Source organism: Lithobates pipiens, unplaced genomic scaffold, assembly GCF_037356315.1.
Source record: "Lithobates pipiens isolate NorthernLeopardFrog02 unplaced genomic scaffold, aLitPip1_a1.2 Scaffold_19, whole genome shotgun sequence".
NCBI classification, from domain to species: Eukaryota; Metazoa; Chordata; class Amphibia; order Anura; family Ranidae; genus Lithobates; species Lithobates pipiens.
In genome coordinates this window covers 466,060,580-466,080,260 of record NW_027507764.1, presented here as the reverse complement: position 1 = coordinate 466,080,260, position 19,681 = coordinate 466,060,580, and the positions used below count along the sequence as shown (strand labels likewise).

Sequence of the window (19,681 nt, the reverse complement as noted above, 5' to 3'; positions counted from 1 at the left end):
TTCAATCTAAAGATAAGACAAAAGTGTTGGCTGTTACACTGTAAAGTGGAACTCCACTTTTGTTGAAAAAAAAAATCTGTCCCCTTAATGTATGTATGTATATTGCAGGGATTTTAACAAACTTTGAAGCAGATTCCTACCATTTGCAGTCTGACATTCTGCGGGTAGGGCAGGCTATTCATTTAAATGGGTTGCCTTACCCACAGAAATGTGGGTAAAGAAGTTGTGGACCCTTTTTTAATCATGGCACACAGAATCACAGGGTGCTTTGGCATAATGCGATTTTGTGTAAAAGTAAAAACGTGGGCACCTCCCCCCAAAAAAATGTAAAAAAAAAAATGCATGAAGCATGAAAAAGCATTAAATATGTACAAAACTATGGTACAAAAATGTACTGTACTGGTGTGAACCAGCAGTGTTCAGAAGAACTTCTAGTTACCATGTTGCTTTTCATTTTTGCAACATTTTTAGAAAATATACACCAACAGAACACTGGTTCCTTTGTTTAAGGAATAAAAACAATTCTGTATCAGCAAATCATTCAGAAGCTTGCCTACTTCTAATATACTAAGGTAAATAAAATGTTGAACACTGAAGAAGTATCATCACAACTTCAAATTCCTTGTTTAACCACTTGCCTACTAGGCACTTATACCCCCTTCCTGTCCAGGCCAATTTTTAACTTTCAGCTCTATCGCATTTTGAATGACAATTGCAACACTGTACCCAAATTAAATTGTTATAATTTTTTTCACACAAATAGGGCTTTCTTTTTGTGGTTTTAATCACTACTGGGTTTTTTATTTTTTGCTAAACAAACCTAAAATATATTGAACATTTTGAAAAAAATGAATAAATGTTTTTGTAGTTTGTTATAAAATTTGCGAACAGGTCAGGTAATTTTTCATCTTCACTAATATGCCCTGAAAAAGCTGCACTGATGGGCACTAATAGGCACCGATGAGGCGGCACTGATGGACACTGAGGCAGCACTGGTGGGCACTGATGAGATGGCACTGGTGGGCACTGATGAAGCCACACTGATGACTCTGCACTGATAGGTGGCACTGATGAGGTGGCACTGATAGGTGGCACTGATGGGCACTGATGAGGTGGCACTGATGGACACTGAGGTAGCACTGGTGGGCACTGATGAGACAGCACTGGTGGGCACTGATGAAGAGACACTGATGATGCTGCACTGATACGTGGCAGTGATAGGTGAGACTAATGGGCTCTGATAAGTGGCACTGATGGGCACTGATAGGCACTGGTAGGCGGCACTGATAGGCAGCACTGACAGTAGACACTGATGGTGAGGCACTGATTGGCAGCATTGATGGACACTGATTGGCAGCACTGGCGGGCACTGATAGGTGGCACTGATAGGCACTGATTAGCTGAACTGTCAGGCACCAAGGCAAGGACCGATGTCCCTGTAACAGAAGCCAGTTATCGGCAATTTGCTTCTCTCCTCACGCTAATTGTGAGGAGAAAAAGAACCCAAACTGGCTTGTTTAATTACGTGATCAGCTGTCATTGGCTGACAGCTGATCACAAGGTAAAGGGCCCTCTGTGATTGGCCCTTTACCCTGCTCTGTGATCAGCCAAGTCAGAAGGACTCAGCAGTCACAGAGCATCACGGGAGGATGCCTATTGACGCCTTCTCGGCACTGGAAGTCCACGAAGTAGCCATCATTTTATCAGGGGACCAATTGCATGAAGCACGTCACATTATGATAAAACGCATTAAGCGAAACTCTTGGTGCGTCACTTCTGGTCTAGGCGGCTTCCTGAATAACTGGATAGAGCGAGCACACACAGTCTGTATGTTATACAGTGTTTGATTTGTTAGCATATTTTTTTTGTCAATACAATAGCATTTTTTATACTATGAAAGGATCCCTCTTGTCTCTTTTTTTCTAACCCTGGACCATTGCCATCAGAGCCATTGATACATTGACCCATCTATCCACAAGGAGAGGATAATAGGCAACAGCCAAGTGGTAAAATCCTGTCCCTGTGTGACCAAAAGCGAGGTGGATTTCTCTTGTTGTATAATAAGGCTGTCAACAAAATCTGGTGAGTGTGGACCTTCATAAGAGCACGTGGGGACATTGCATTACAAGGGGGAATCTTCTGGTGTCAAGGCATAAGCACTTCTTTCATTTTTCTATGGATGGACTTTGATTATGAAATTTGTGAATAATATTACTTTGGACTGAGCACCTATTAATATTTTGGACTGGGCATTCTTTATCACTATTGTTTTGTTTCACATTTATTAATTGGGGTAATAAATATTTTTTGCAAGCGCTGTCTAACGCAAAAATCTTTTGTGTTATTTGTGATTACGTTTGAGATTGCTGTACAGTAAGTGGTATATTGGTGCGAGTTCTTATTATATATAAATCCATTACTCTGCCCATTCATAGAAAAGTAACAGGTTCACCTGATTGTCTGTCCCCTCCATTACAGATACCTACCTTCCCTGCACTCCTGCATCACCCCATTTGCCACCTCAGGCCTTGGAAAAAAGATATGGAGGAATAACAATTAGATTACATTTACCCAGGACTCTATCAGATGAACAAGCACAACAGGGAAGCACAGGGAAGGTCAGTATCAGTAGCAAAGGTGAAACCCCTAAAGAAAACCTATTACTTTGTTAAGAATGGGGCAAGTGACAGGTTCCCTTTAAATACCAAGTCTCTCCATGCACCTCCCTTTATAAATAAATACCTGGACTGGTCACTACAAGTGTCAGCTTATCTGATTTGCATGTATTAGAAAAAATAACTACCACCAATGGCAAAAACTAGTATCACATAAATTAACCTAAAAGCAAGAATAAGAATGTATGCAATCCGCAAAAGTTTGCAGTTTTGGTTGTACAAATGGACCTGAAAATTTTCTGAATGTAGTGAATAGGTAAAATTTGGAAAAAGAACAAATGAAGATGAAAGGCAACTGTTGTAAGAAAGGGATACTTTATTTGGTAGCCATAGATTGGCAGACCAGCCTATCATTGATGAGATCTCCTTACTACCTTTCCCAGGCATAAAAAGTTACATCACAGCACAAATTTTTGCATTTTCTTTGGATAAATGGCACCCAGCCTTTAACATTTTCAGAGATTTGCCAGCATTTTCTAATAACCTTAATGTAATGTGTACTTACAATATTCAAGAATGATTAATATCAATTCACCCATATATTTCTCAGTTTTTGCAAACAATGCTAAGGTTGATCTGATTAAGAAAATCTACACATGTGCATCCTTTTTTAAAGTGAAATTTTGAACCACGTGATTTCCTCTGATACAAGTATCTATATCTGTATTACCAGAATAAATACACAGACATCATCAGCTATTGATTTGTGCATGCTGCCCTTTACGAAGACGAATTGTCCATGTGCACAAAATAATTTCATTATAAGTGCATTAAGGATTATTTTGATGAGTAATAATGCAAATTATTTTTCTTCCCAGCAGTCTTTTCATTTAAACAATCATGTGTATTGTTCTTCACCAACTCAGTGGATATTCATTTGTCTCAAGACCGTTTAGCTAATCAAAAGAGCAACATCCTTGACATGCATTTAAAGGATCTCATGGGGACTATTTGAAAATAAAGGAAGCAGACGTCACTTTCAGTAGATCCTCAGTCACAGGAGGGAAACTTTCCATTTGAAGGCTTTTATTTATTTTTTGTTTAGCCTAGCTAATGAAATGCATTGAACAGAAAGGCTAAGGCTGTGTCCAATTTTCATTATGCTCCTGCGTATAATAATTTATGTAAACACGCTACAGTCAGCAGTACCCATAGGAGTATTTGGCCATGCATGGTGCTTAGTTGTCCTTTCAATAGCAAAAAAATATGATTTACCCAGTGAAACACAGAGGTGGGTTTCTCTGACATAGTAATTGAATATAATCTGCCATTTAAAATGTAAAACTGCCTGCACATTAAGATGCTAACAGAAAAAAATTAAGTTGAAACTTCTTTCTGGATAAACTTGTGAAAATCTCCTCCTGTGCAGGATACACTTTTTAAGGATATACAATGATTTGATTTGGTACACTACTTTAATTGAAAAAAACCCTGCTTTGTTTTGTTTTTTATTAAAGAATAAATGGACAAAAAGTTTAATAAAAAATAGTTTTTTTTTTTACTTAAACTGTAATTGAACATGACAATTATAGTAATAAACAGGGGCCTACTTCCATCTTCAGGCTGCAGTGGTTTCTTTTTCATGAATTGACCTCCTTTCTGCATGTAAACACTGCTGAAAGTGGCAGGATTAATGCTTTTTTTTTCTCTTCGTAGTGAAGTCACCAGCCTGCATGTGATCACCATACCATGTGTAGCACCCTTGTCCTAAACAAGGCTGCTAGTAAATTTAGTTGTGCTAGGTGGAAACTAACCTGGCTAATTTGTAGTTTGATCAAATGGTTTTCTTATAAGCTTGAATGGAACTGTGATTCTCTCTTTTGTCAGTAGGTGGCACTGTTACCTTTGGCATTAGTATGATAGATTACAGTTAATTTCAGGTTATGAGTGAATGTGCTTTCTCAGCCAATAAGCAGGAGTTTCTTTGGCTGCAGAGGTTGCTGGGATAGACTATTTATTTGGAGAGAGTCAGGTGGTCGGGCTGCGGCCTGGGTGGGTGTGTGTGGAGCAGCAATAGAGGTGTAGGCATGAAGCCTTAGGACTAGCCACATGTAAAGGGGCTCAGCCCGACAGGGTCATAGGAGAAGAAGTTGCCAGCAGAGGGTCAACCACTCTTGTTGCCGGAGGCAAGTGTCAAAGGGATGGAATTCTGAAGGAGTACCAGAGCAGACTCTTCATCAGCCGGGGACTGTGAAGTGTTGGGAAAGCTTCAGGAGAGAACTCATCCAAGATGAACAGTGGGTAGCTGTAAGTAAAGCTCGAAGAGAAGTACAGCGGGTAGCTGTGAGTAAAGCTTGAAGAGAAGCTTGAAGAAAAGTACAACTGTGAGTAAAGCTTGAAGAGAAGTACAGCTGTGAGTAAAGCTTAAGGGTTCCAGCGGGTAGCTGTGAGTCCGAGCAAGCCATCAGGTAGCTTTGGGTGAAGCTTGAAGAATACAGCAGGTAGCTGTAAGTGAAGCTTAAGGATCTACAGTGGGATACTGTGAGTTGAGCTTGAGGATCTACAGTGATATACTGTGAGTTGAGTTTGAGGATCTACAGTGGGATACTGTGAGTGAAGTTGTTGCTATAGGAGACAGCAGTTGCTACAAGATACAGATTGCTGCATTCAGCTTAAAGGCCCTTTTTCTGTATTGCTGTCTGCCTAGTTCTATTTTTGTCCAAGAAGTCTGCCAATTTGCTATTGCATTTGCCTAAGGGTGTCCTGTGCCCTACCCCTTTCTCCTGTTCCTGTTAAGAGAAATAAAACTTGTTCATTTCTGAAAGTGACTGGCACCCATCTTTCCATCTTGCACTACACCCACCATGCCTAGTAACCTGCACTCTGAGGGGTAATGTCAGATTCGGGCCTCTGGAGATCGGGGAGACTGCTACACATGGCTGACATATTGATCACATGATTAGGAACTCTGATTAGTTCTCAAACATAAGTACAGTACAGAGCTGTCAGCAACAGTCAAGTCAGTGTCAACTGCAAGCTGTCATGTGGGGAACATACTGTAGAATAGCACTCCTTTAGTACGAGGAATCACTAAAGCCTAGTACACACTAGCAGTTTTTTTTCCCATTCAAAACAGCGTGCTGAATGAAAAAAAAAAAAGAGCTCAGGAGGAGATCCTGTACTAGCAATTCGATGTTAGTACAACAATCTCCCCCACTGAGCTATTGTGTTCTGACAGGGGGACCCCCACCAGAACACACCGGTCAGCGCTCTCAGCCATTGGCTGAAAGCACTGATCAGATGCCACTTGGCAGACCTTTTTCCCTCATGCCCTTTCACAGCTGGCTACTGCTGGACCAGCTGTCCTCTGGTTCAGGCCGCATGTCGGCTGGTTTCTATTGAACCGGCCAATACAGGCCAATATTTGGCCCATGTGTATGGCCCTTAAATGTAATGCTATTCTACAGATTGCGGGTGGGAAGCAGTCATCCCAAAATGTAGCAAGAAGAGTAGTCAGTGAAGGTGGCACTATAACGTCAGAAATGGCAATCTTGCCGTGTAATATCTTATCCTTATTCCAATGCGTGTGCACTAAGATCTGTAAACACAATAAATAAAGCGACAGCATATCATTTTTATAGTCAGGGCTAAAAAAAAAAAATTTTAAATGTATGAAATATTGCATATCATCATGTCATGTTTTTCTTTCGAACCATTTCAGTTATGCTGGAAATACCCTGTTTACATAACCTGGCCATCACAGCAGTCACTCAGAACTTTAAATCTGACCAGCTGAGCCACAAAGCAATAACCAATCACTGCCTGTTGTGCGCTTGTCTCTTTCGCTCTTGGAACAGTGTTGTAGAAATCATTTGTCATTAAATATTTATTTATAAAACAAAGATATGATATATATATATCCAGTGTATATAGATAAATAGATAGATAGTAACCGCACATTTCAACAACCATTACAGTTTCTATTTAAAAAGCAACTCCGTCCTTACCACTTAGAGCTGCTGAAAGATTTATTTTTCTGGGAAACAGAAATATACAACATCAAAATGGTGGTAGATGAGTAAAAGTAATTGAATAACATACCTTAGTTTCTGATTATACTGTTTAACTTTCTCAAGTGAAGAGGCATTAATCTGAGCTTGAAATTCCTCTATTGAAACATTATCCTTGTAATAATAGCCATCCATGCTCTCCAGGGCTGAAATAGGAAGAGATATTACCTTAATTTTTTTGCCTTTGTAGCTTAAACCACTCTACAACCTCACACTGTCCTGATTTTATCGTCTCTGTGTGATATAACAAACTATAGGTGAGCAGCCATGAAATGCATGGACCATTAAGAAGAAGTGACAGTAACAGGACAGAAATTGGATTACATGTAGGACAAATCGTTGCGTCACAGACAATTAAGGTTTGAAAGACACTAAAAACACATTGGCTGATCTTTCTTCCAATGCAATTAAAGACCAAAAAAAAAATGTAAAAAAAAAAAAAAATATATATATATATATATATATATATATATATATATATATATATATATATATATATATATATATATATATATATATATATATATATATACACACATAGACACATACATACATACATGGATACACACATACATTGGTGTGCACAGCCTATTGAATTGGTGTGCACCCTAGAGCACAAACACACGTGTATATATCAGCTGAGCAAGTGGAAGGTGTCAGAGCAGAGATTGGTATCAGTAGGGAAGTGGAAGGTGTCAGCAGTTTTTATTTTTATTATTTATTATTTTTTACAATTGTATTTTTTATTATATTTTTACATTTTCTTTAGGAACCTCGTTGAAGGGCTTTGGTGAATCATCAAGGGTCTAAACAAAGAGAAAGGGGCTGAGAACAGAGCTTCCCCGGTCCCTTTCTCTGTAGTCTCAACTGTACTGGACAGTGAACGAATGGGAAATGTTCTTTGTGAGTGAACAGGAAGCCACTCAACAAACTTAAGCATACGAAACATAGTTTACTATGCTTCAGTTAAGAATGAACATAGGAGCGATCGGTACAGATTACTCACTGTGTTCATTCATTAATCCATCCTGAGTCCCCCACAGCAGCCAGTGGGAGAAGAGAGGAGGGAAGCTGGCAGCAATGCAGGGGGAGACAGGGGATGCCAAGATGCAGGGGGAAATGGCAGCGCACAGGGACTGGTCCCACAGTGTGGTGGAAGCTTGCCAGAGTGGGGGATAAGGAAAGTATTTCACCTAATTCCCCTGTACCTAGACTTAAAGAGGTTATAAACCCCCATCAAAAAGCAAAACAAAAAAAAACACCTGTAAGACAAAGACATAATGAGCTAGTATTAATTGCATACTAGCTCATTATGAAATACTTACCTTAGTACAAAGCCCTGCAGTGGCGCTCACACACCGCTGACATGGCCAACATCTTCACTGGTGTTTCTTCAGGTTGCGTGGGCTCCGGCATTATGATTGGCTGGATCTGTGATGACGTCACTCCCGTGCATGCCCAGAGGAGCAGCCGGTCACGGCACAGGCCCTGAAGAAACAGCATGTGCGGCCGTTCCTTGATAGCCAGTGTATACAGTAAATATCTCCTAAATGTTACAAGTTTAGGAGATATTTACAGTACCTATAGGTAAGCTTTATTATAGGCTCACCTTTAGGTACAAACAAACAAGGGGACTTTACTTCCTCTTTAACAAGCATTTTTCCTTTTGGCATGTGTGTGTGTGTGCAAACACTGCAAAGGTATTTTCTGTCTGGTTTTATTGTATATGAGCTGACCAATATGTGCTAATAATTTAAAAACCTCATTGTAGTTTGTTTTTTAATCCTGGAATTCAGCATTCTATGATTTCTACATTACCGCATTAAAAATATTTGTTGACATACACATGCTGTAATTTGTAACAATGAACATTTTAAGAAACAGTCAAATAAATACTGACACTCCCACATGAAGGTTACAAAATGACGTCAACATTGTAGCAGCACCCTTCAGATAATTGTAGGGACCATGTTTATTAGGTACCATAATAGATAATATGTCTGCACTAGAACGCTTTATCAAAAATAATGGGATTAAAACCTCAAATCTGAAAAATGCAATTTGTTAATTCATTGCTGCAAGGATACAGAAGGTCCTAAGAAAAGACGATCCAGTAGTCAAAGGAAAAGTACCCAATTTTTCTTTTCTTAATAAAATGTTTAAAAAAGTAATCACCTTGAGAAAATAGGACAGGGTGAATTTTGAATCCGCCTCCATTCTTCAGTCGTTGTGGTAAATGTTCAAAGTGATATTCATCTATGTAGAAAATAATTTTCAATGCCTGACGAGTTCCCTCTGCCTGATAGGTGATGGGTACATCTGAAGATGAAAAGTTGTTTTAGCCTTTCATTCTACTAATTGCCAGGATTGATGTTGCATATACGATATTGCATTATATATTATGTTATAAATAAAATCAATAAGTCACTAATGCTGTCCTGGTAACACTGCAAGACTGCTAAAGCAGGCCACTCATTGTACTTGTGAGTTTTCTTCAAATATCCAATGAAGTCAGGTTTGGTGACCTTTAGGGGTGGAGCTGTCTGGCATATGGTTCTTGGTTTTGGAGCCTCTCTCTCCATCTTTAATGCTTCTAAACAAGACTACAGGCATACTTTTAAGTACACAATAGGGTTTATTTACTAAAGCTGGAAAGTACAAATCAGGCTCACTTCTGCATAGAAACCAATGAGCTTCCAGGTTTTATTACCAACGCTTAATTGAACAAGCTGGGACTAGAAGCTCATTGGTTTCTATGCAGACGTGAGCCTGACTTTGCACTATCCAGCTTTAGTAAATAAATCCTGTTGTGTACTTAAAAGTGGAGTATGCCTGTACAACAGGCTCAGAGAAAAAGGCCATGCTTGAATTAGTAAACACACTAGTCTGGAATTTTGATATGCTCAGATTCATTCAAAACACCCATTCAAAGGATGAGGATAATGGCACTTATAGGAATTTAGCTAGAAAAGTAAACAGGTGCAGGAATAGATTTCTGGAATAAAAAAAGTCATTCGGTAGGTAGGCAAACAAATGTCGATATATTTTTCACCAAGAATTTCAGATTTTTCCTGAAGCGGTGTAAATACTTACTTGCCATTTGTGGTCCTTGTTCAGCTTGTCTGAAGTGAAACATGACCTTTTCTAAATCTAACAAAGCGACAAGCGAGTCCTCCAGCATAGCTTGTTCATCTGTCTGTAGGAAATATCACGCTGGCAAATCAGGATTAAACAAGAACACACAATGCATTCATATCACAGCAATGTACCTGCTTATAAAGAATTAATATCATTTCAAGCAGGACTTCAATAGGTATAATAAAAGGCAGTGTCTGTAGTGAAGAGTAGAAGAATTATTTCACATTATTATGGCTCTTTTCATTGGCAGTACAAAGCATTGCAGGAGAATAATGAATTGCATGACAAATGCTTCCATTAGGTTACAATTGGCACATGTGCTTATCATGTACAGTTGTGATTCACACCACCATCAATCCCCTTCTATATCACACCGTGATGGTAAAACAAGTAGATTACACAAGTCTGTAGAATTTATTCTATAATATCACTTTACACCAAACAATATTTAACAGAAATGCAAGTGGAATCAATGCTGTATCCTGGCCTAGGCAAACAAGGCCCAGGCCTAGGGCAGCACTTTGCAAGGGGCAGCAAAAAAGCTGCCCTCCCCTCACAAAAAAAACAGCCTCCTCCTGGCTTCGACATTAAAAGAGTCCCCACTGGCTTACGCTACACTTTTAGTGTACTTTTTTCGCTCATGGTTTTTGCAACCTGCTGATTTGTCCTAGGTTTTTCTCTATAGGAACTTCTTTATGCCAGTAACTTCTGTTTTATTTAGCAAAATGTATTGTAATTAAACATACATAGGTTACAGATCTTTCAGTCTGTGTATTGACATATTTTGGGGTTATATTTGGCCTGATTGAGTCCTAATTCTTTGACTATGAACCTGGTTTGTGAATTTTACATGACCACCATCAAATGGAATATTACTTTGCCCCCATCTATGCTTTCATCACTCCGCTCTAACTTTGAATTTCAATGGCCTTCTAAATCAGTCAGTGAGGAATTCGCCTGACCTGATCTTTGGACACATTTGGGCTGATTTATTAAAACTGGAGAGTGCAAAATCTGGTACAGTTGTGCATGGTAGCCAAAAACTTCAGCTTGTTCAATTAAGTTTTGACAAAAGAACTTGAAAGCTAATTGGTTTCTAGGCAGAGCTGCTCCAGATTTTGCGCTCTCCAGTTTTAGTAAATCAACTTTAGGGCAGGGGGTGAAGCTGGTAATATCACACAGGCATCAAGGACACTGTGAAAGAGAACGTAGCAGTAAAAGAAATGATGTGAGCAGGGAGAGAGAAGCCACTGTGTAAGCAAGCAGAGGAGCAGGAATGCTGTATGTAGGAAAGCATTGATAACGATAACCAAAACATTTCCATGATGCCAACCTCACATGCCTTGCCTGTTCCAATCTTCACCGTTGCTGGGGGAATAGTACAGTGTAGACATGGGGCAAGTCCAAAGCCACTCTTTGTCTAACGTGATACACCTGGCAGCCTTGTTTTTTTTAAAATCTCTTTGCCCTGAACGATCTGTCACTGTAGCCCATTCCTCCTCTGTGTAGTGACTGCTTCCCCTGTGCCCTTTCTCTTGGGTCCCCTCTTTCTCTAGTCCTACCACTATATTTATTTACTGTAATGAGTGATGCTCTCTTCTCTGTTAGTTTGCTGCTGCTGGCACTAAATACTTTGCTGTTTCTACATGTCTCATGCAACAGGTAATACACTTTGATATCATTGTTATAGCTTTGGAGACAACCATTCTTCGGCTTCTATTGAAATAAATTCTTCTATTGTAATTGTAATAAAGACATGCACACTGCCTCTTAGTCTAGGCTTACACTGTAGCATATCTGTGTGGACGTGTTTGCATACTGTAGGCACAGCAGCCTATTCATTTGAATGGGCGGCTGTACCTAAGGAAATGCAGAGAAAAGGTCCCCAACCCTATTCCAAAAATGCAGCCGCAGAGGACCATGTGGTTTCGTACACACTGTGTTTTCTGATGTATTGTATTAATGGCATCCGCACGCTTCTGCTAAAGAGTAGCACATTTTTCCTGTGGGTTGGGGAAAGCATGCAATTTATACACATTTCTGGACCCACCACAGTGTGAACTTATCAGTGGGTTCCCTAGCTTCCCAGGGATCATGAAGCAACAGAGAATTTACACCTTAGCATACAAGAGCTGCTAAAACTGGCCATAGATGGATCAAATTGTGTCCTGTTTAGCAGGGACGAGCTGAATTTTAATCCACCTATGGCTGTTCCCATTCCAGAGAAGTCAATCTAAAGTTCGACTTCTCTTGAACCAATTTGAAAAGTGTGCCTCTAATCTGCAGAGCTGATCAGTGTACTCCAACAACGAAGGAGCCAGAATACAATAGCACAGTGGGAGGCTTCCTCCATCCACCTCAATTGTGTAGATGGGGAAATCCATTCAGTTTTTTGTTTTTTTGATCAGCCTCTGGCTGATCAAAAAATAAATAAAAGATCAATCCATGTATTACCAGCCTCAGTGTTCATGTGACAAATGTGTGACAAATGTTTTCCCTGACAAATCTGCATCTTCATTCTCATCTACCGTATGTACATTTTTTTCTCAGGAGCTTTGTTTTTGAGTTTGTTAAACATCCTGACACATTGTCTAAAGCTGGGTATACACACTATTATTATTTTTTTATTCAACCAGCAACATGGATTGAAATATGGCTGGTTCAGTCCATGTATGGGCAAGTTGGTCCTACAGAAGCCGGTCTACCAATCAACTTCTGTAGAATCAGCCTGTCTGGATCAGTGCCTCGTCAGAATACAATAGCACAGCGGGACTGACTTCCCCATCCACCTCAAATGTTTAGATGGGGGAATCATGGCATTTTTTTCATTCAACCTGCTGGTTGAAGAAAAAAAAAAGATTACTTAACAGATTCCTGGATCCACACACTATCATCATACACTGGTCAGTGCTGCAGCCATTGGCTGCAGACCACTAATCAAAGGACCATTCAACAGTAGCCAGTCTAACGTTTGGCTCCTGTTGAACAAGGAGGACCACGCACAGATCAAAGATCAAAGTTCAGCCAGATCAACATCCATTCTGACATCCTTGCCTATTGATGTGGTTATGTATACTTTAATGTAAGGTTAATGGACATTACTGTGGTTCCGTACCAGAGCCACCTAGTGACCAAATATGGGTAACGCACCGGTATATTATTACCTCGGGACAACCTAAAGACTTGTACAGGAGGTGACTGTTGTTTTGAGTGAGAAGGTTGACCTTGTTACCCAGGAGTCTGTGTGACCTACCCATGAACACTCTCTTATGCAGTGCATGCTGGGTAGGGGATAAAAGGGACCCGATCTGCCATTTTAGGTCTCTTGGGATCACTTTGCGGATCTGTGGGGAGGCTTCCTGGAGACAGTGGCCTGTAGCCATCGTGGAACGTCAGCCTGTTCATTTGTAAAGTGACCTGATGGAGCCGGAAAGACGGGGCCCGGATTGAGAAGGTCCAGAGACATTTAGTGGAGAATCGGAGAACCGGATTCATTCAGCGGAGTGACACAGAGTGTCTGGCCCAGCTGACTCAGAGGCAAGTTACAGTCACTGGACCAAAGTGAGCACGCGGAACTCCGATCCAGTTGGTGAGCGGGTTACGGCCCACCGTTTGTTAACTTTTGCACGCAGTTAGACTCACGTACAGGCCTCACTGGAATCTGTGGTTCCACGGAGAAGTAGCAGAGAACTGACACTAAGCAGGCTTGAGGCCTATCTACCCTGCCTCAAGCATTGTAGATAAGTTATTGGAGCTACACAAGGAGCACTTCAGCTTATCCCTCCACAGACTTTGGATTACAAATAACAAAGGAGTGACTTTAGCTAGCGAAGAAAGAAGACCCTGGATAAAGTACTTTAAGTGAGATCTCACGTATAGCCTTTAAAGTAAGGGGAGCTCCCAGGTCTATATATATATATACATATATATATACAGTTTATATTGTTTTATATTGAAACATATTGTGCTGTTGTCCTATGTTGGGATGACAGCACAATTTCTGTAATCACCTGTCTAAATATTTTGCAGTAAACAATATTTCTGGTTAAGTATCCAGTTGTGTGGCTTACTGTTTTTACCCACCAGGTGGAGCCAGTGGATCCTGAAGGTATAATACAGGTACTTCGCATTGTCTTATATTGTACTGTATTACATTGCACCACAGCTGTGCCAAGGGGATTGAGTCAAGTTAGTGAGGTTTCTTGGTAGAGTACAGGCCCAATTCAAACCAGCAGCTCCTTCGGGGGTGAGTGCTACACAACATTTGCTATATTTTTTTTTCTCAGATATTGTCTCGTTGCTTTAGGGCCACTGGAGGAAAGGGCCACAGTGACAGCCAAGTGGTACTCAGAAGTCTGCTAGCCTGAATTTTTTCACAGAATGAAGAGAGGCCACCTCTGGTTGCCCTATACCATGCCTTTCCTCCACTACAACAACGGGTCACCTTAAAGAGGGAGTGAGACAAAATGACTGAGAAGTACTTTGTGTTATCCTTTGACTAGTGGATTAAGCAACTGAAAAAAACTGCATTGATTTTTTTTGGTGACTACATTGAAAAGTCACAAATACATTTGCTTTTTGGTTGAAAAACAGATGATTATTTTTTTCCTTTAAAGCCTTAGGACTTTCTAAATATCTATAGTACAAGTGCATGTACAACTGAGTATCAGATTAGTAAATGAGACAACAGAACCTATAAATAGCAGGAAGCAGTGAAACACAGTGGTTACTAAAGGGAGGTGAAAACATCACTGAATAATGTATGTCTTTCTAGAAAAGAATTGCATTACATGCAAGCAGCAGGAAACTTTAGTACTGTCGAATTACAAGAAGTAACAACAGAGTGGCTTGACACTTGAGGATATCATGTTAAGTAAACACTATATCGTGTTAGGCAAGAATGCAGGTACGTCAAAACAAATCCACAGTAACGGTTTACAAAGGATGCTTCTGGCTGACCAAACACGCGACACAGCTTTCCCATGCCAACTTAAGGTGGGGTAGATTTACAAAAATGAATCAGTATCCAGGGACGGACTGACAATTTATGGGGCCCCTGGGTAATAGGAGATTATGGGGCCCCCAGGCAATCAGAGATTATGGGGCCACACAGTATACACATACATGTACACACAGTATACACAGACATGTTTCTATTGGCTGAGAAGGTACTGGAGAGGTGGGGCAGCTATAATCTCAGAATTTTTAGACCAAAAGGATGTCGGTAAGGGACATTTTAGAGACAGATATAAAAAAAACACAGATTTTTACATACTGTCCCTGGTTTTACTGAGGCTGGCAACCCTGATGGGGCCCCCTAGTGGCCCGGGGCCCTCGGGCAGTGCCCAAGTGGCCAAATGGTCAGTCCGCCCCTGTCAGTATCCTATACTGATCAGTTCTACCACCTGCTGCATTTATAAACATAAATCCTGAATATGGACAACTATTCCACTTTTGTTACATTTCGATTTACTGCACTTTTTGTAAATCACCCCCTTCTAAGTTTGCACATTCACAATGTACATAGCATAGCACACTCTACCTGCTTTCCTGTCTCTGATTGCTTGACTGAAACTTAAGATTTATCTCTCTGATAAGGATGATTGACTAGGATGATTGCTTCAATTTTGTGTGTGAATTTAAGCTTGAGCTACAGAGTCTGTAAACAAGGGCTTTATTTTCAAATGGATGTATAGTGATTAGGATTAGCCTTAAACTTCACCTGTTGGCTGTATACTAAATTATTATATAATTATAATAATATTTTTAAACATTTTTCTTTTTCTGACTTCAAAAAATAAAACTATTATATTTTATTGCTGTAGTGTTTGTCCACAATAAATCAAAAAACAAACAACACCCTTAAAAAAGCCCTGAGAACTAAAACAGTAAAGAAGAATTAACCCTTTTTTTACATTATTCAACTACTTTGTCCCATCTTCCTAGGTGCCCTGTAGCACTAGCTGCAATGTAGGACAGGGCATCCCCACTTGGCCTGACACCTGTCTCCAGTTCTCAGCACTTGCCCAAGGCAAGCACCAGCAAGAGGAATGCAGAGGGATGGGAGGCTGACAAGCATTGTCATGTTAGCTAGCTTTAGAGGGCACCTGGGAAGATTAGACAAAGTACTACATGTACTTTCAGGAATGGGAATAAACATGAGTTCAGAATGAACTTAGACTAAGCTTTTGTCTGCTTGCCGGACTTTTTGCTTGTTTGGTGGGAGCTGAATATCAATTATAGTAGCAGTGTTTCTACCACCACTATATAAGACAGTTTACTTCCCATCAATGGTTGTTAAGAAAGCAACCAGTGATGCCACCCAGTCCTATTCATTGGGTGCTTGCATAAATTACCAAATATAGTTTTTAGTACTAAGCAGAAATAGCTTTTATTTGGATTCGAAAGCATCCCTGGTATAAACAATTCACTTTTATGGAACTTTTGTACGGAAAGTCCCTGAGCTGTAGGCACTGTGAACTAGGAGTGCGCTGATCAGCACGCTCACATTTCACTGATACTACAAGTCCGTCTGCCGCAGTGGTGGACAGGACTTATAGTTTAGTCATCAGAGATTCCTGCAAAGCCTGGCACAGCTGTGTCGTTTTCAAATCGGTGACGCCACTCTTGCGACAGGAGGCGGCTGCATAGGAGCTTGTCACAACCTAATTATGACTGTAACAAGTAACATGCTCCTAAAGATGAACTTATCCTTTAATAAATACAGTATGCTCTGAGTACAAGCTTTAAAAGGAAAAAAGTATATCTACACAAGAGCTGCGTCCTGAATAAGCCTGTCCTTACCAGGTTTGGAGAAAGAAGGGACTGGAAGTGAAAGAGGACTCCTGCATTGGCAATCTGCTCCAACCATCTTCTGCTGGCCTCTTGCGTTTCTACTTCATACTCTCTGTTGCTATCATACATGTGATTTAATGCAACCAATAGCTGCTCAGAGAAGGCACAAACAGCAGCTACCAAACTCTGGCAGAAGACCATATCTCTCCTAAGTTGAATTTCGCTGTCTGTAGAAACAAATACGGATAATATATAAGTCATACATTCCTTAAAGTGACACTGAACAATGTCCTTTTTTCCAAAAATAATCCATGCACATAAACTACTTAATGGCCCTATAATCCGTTTGCCATCAGATTGTTGACAATCTGATTGTTTTTTACTGTGTTTTCCTGCCTCCCTGTAATGTGCCTTGTGAGCTCCCAAACTTTCCTAACTTCTGATTGTTTGAAACAAGCAGTACATGTTAGTTGCGGTTATTTGCACTGCTTTATGTACAGTACAAATCCCATAGAGCCCATCTTGGGAGAGAGCAAGAGAGGGTGGCCATGTTCTTCAATACAATGGGTCCATGGAGAACAAACATAACCACCCTCTAACAAGGAGAAAGGTTACAGAAGCAAAAAAAGTTATTTTGAGGTTTGGAGGAGGTTAAGGCCTCATGCACACGGACGTTTTTACAGCCGCTTTTTTGAGCGTTTTTTGCAGCTTAAAAACGCCTGTCCATGTTAGTCTATGGCTTCATGCCCACCTAGGCGTTTTTGAACTGCAAATGGCATAGGCGTTTTTAAGCTGTAAAAAAAAAAACAGGACCAGTGCTTTCCGTGGCACGGAGCTAGAGCTGTAAAAACGCGAATCGTGGAAAAACGCGCATAAACGCGCAAAAATGTGTAACATAATTTCTTTGTTTTCTGTGGCATTGTGGGAAATTTGGGAGTGCTATAGCCAAGAGATGTGTTTCTTTAAAAAAACACTACTTAACGCTAAACGCACAAAAACACGCAAAAACACCAATGCAAAACACTGAAAAATTGTTTATCGTTTATAACGCCGATTTTTCCAGGCGTCGGAGCTAGCTTTGCAGCCAGTTTTTTAAAACGTCCGTGTGCATGAGCACTAAGAGCTATAAAAGGTACTTTTTAAGTTAAGATTACATTACCAGAACTGTTTGCATGCACTCTTTGTGCCCGAATAATTTGACTTTTTTAATATTTAGACATGTGCAATTTGTTTAGTTCTGAATTAGTTTTTTAACAAATTTTGACAAATTTGTTAATTCTGAATTTCAGAATTTTTCAATTTCTGACATTTCCAAATTTCTAAATTTGCGAAATTATGAATTTCAGAAATTTTAAAATTTACGAATTTCGGAAATTACGAATTTCCAAATTTTAAATTTTTGGATTTTCGAATTTCCAATTTTCGGATTTCCGAATTTCGAATTTCCGAATTTTGGATTTCAGAATTTTAGAATTTCCAAATTTCGGATTTTCGAATTTCAGATTTTCGGAAATTCGGAAATGCAAAAATTAGAAAATGTGAAAATCTGAAAAAAAGAAAGAAAATCTGTTTAAATCTAAATAATAGTTAACTATTAAATTATAGGTATTGGAATTCCCTTTCAAATTTGTCTGTTAGGGAACGTAACGCATACGAATTTATCCAACGTTATGAATTATCTGAAATAACAAATGCCATATCTAACCAAATGGAACGTAACGATCTAATAATAATAATAAAACCTTTTTATTATTATTAATTTTTTATTATTAATTTCTTCCGTTCCATTTGTTTAGATGTGGCATTAGTTATTTCAGATAATTCGTAACTTCGGATAAATTCGTACTCGTTAATTTAATAGTTAGTTATTAAATAAACTGATTTTCTTTCTTTTTTTCAGTTTTTCAAATTTTTGGACTTTCAAATCTTTGAATTCCCAAATTCCGAAAATTCGGAAATTCGGAGTTCCGAAAATTCGGAGTTCCGAAAATTCGGAATTCCGAAAATTCGGAATTCCGAAAATCCAAAATTCAGAAATCTGAAAATTCAGAAATCCATAAATTCGGAAATCTGAAAATTCGAAATTCAGAAGTTCAGAAATACGGAATTTCGGAAATTCGGAAAATTGGAAATTCGAAAATTCGGAAATCTGAAAATTAAAAATTCGGAAATTCGATAATTCGGAAATTCGGAAATCCGAAAATTCGGAAATCCAAAAAATTGAAATGTGACAATTAATGAAATTTTTGAATTCCGAATTTTTGATTTTCCGAATTTCCGAAAAATGCAAAAAAAAATGAAACGAAATTTAAAGTGAACAAATTTTTTGTCAGTGCACATGTCTATTAATATAAAAAGTCAGCAGCTACAGTATGTGTATGACTTTTAATTTTAGGAGAGGGGACAGAACACCGCTTTAACTTTGTGTTGTCAAGTGTCTAAATGAATTTGCCTGCATCAGTCAAGTCTTGTCCTGCTCTGCTTCTTATAATGGTATATATACTGTAAGTGCTGAATGTGCTTCTGCATATGTGAACACTAAACAATCATACTTCCACAGATCTGCTATAAAACCTGTAAAACATGGCTGTGATAAACATGGCTGTTTATCACAAAACATTTTTGCAATAACTATATTATCCGGAGGAAAAAAAGTATCCCACTTGTGTTTCAGTGCATTAGTTCAATAAAGCAAAAAAAAAAAAAAAATGAAATACAAATTAAGAATGTTTACATTACACTGCAACAATGAAAACAATACTGTTACCTGTATATTCAAGTAAAGCCAAAAGTATCCGAGTTTCAACCTCTAAAAAAAGGAAATGAAAAGGTATATTGTTATAATAACAAACCTGATAACAATAGCATTAAAAGTATACTACTAGTTTTAGACACCTAGTCAATCCATATTTGTTACTGCTATAGGTGCTTGTTGCAGATTATTATTATTTAAAATATAACTAAAGACAAAACTTTTTTTTACGTTTTGGATAGAGTGAGGATGGATTAGAACACCTGTTAGCAATAATAACCTACCTCTGCCCCCGTTAGGGAAATTCACTG

General features: G+C 39.2%; 1 protein-coding gene across 1 annotated transcript in view; it reads right to left on the bottom strand.

Annotated features, from left to right (window-relative positions):
- Positions 1–19,681, bottom strand: part of PREX2 (phosphatidylinositol-3,4,5-trisphosphate dependent Rac exchange factor 2) — a 436,082-nt gene that overhangs the window by 119,015 nt on the left and 297,386 nt on the right. Inside the window, exons 31-35 of the mRNA XM_077492842.1 lie at positions 19,386–19,427; positions 16,628–16,845; positions 9,779–9,881; positions 8,861–9,004; positions 6,717–6,831 (exon numbers count right to left, since the gene is read on the bottom strand). Of these exons, the coding sequence (XP_077348968.1) occupies positions 6,717–6,831; positions 8,861–9,004; positions 9,779–9,881; positions 16,628–16,845; positions 19,386–19,427 (622 nt within the window). The remainder of the gene's footprint in view (positions 1–6,716; positions 6,832–8,860; positions 9,005–9,778; positions 9,882–16,627; positions 16,846–19,385; positions 19,428–19,681) is intronic.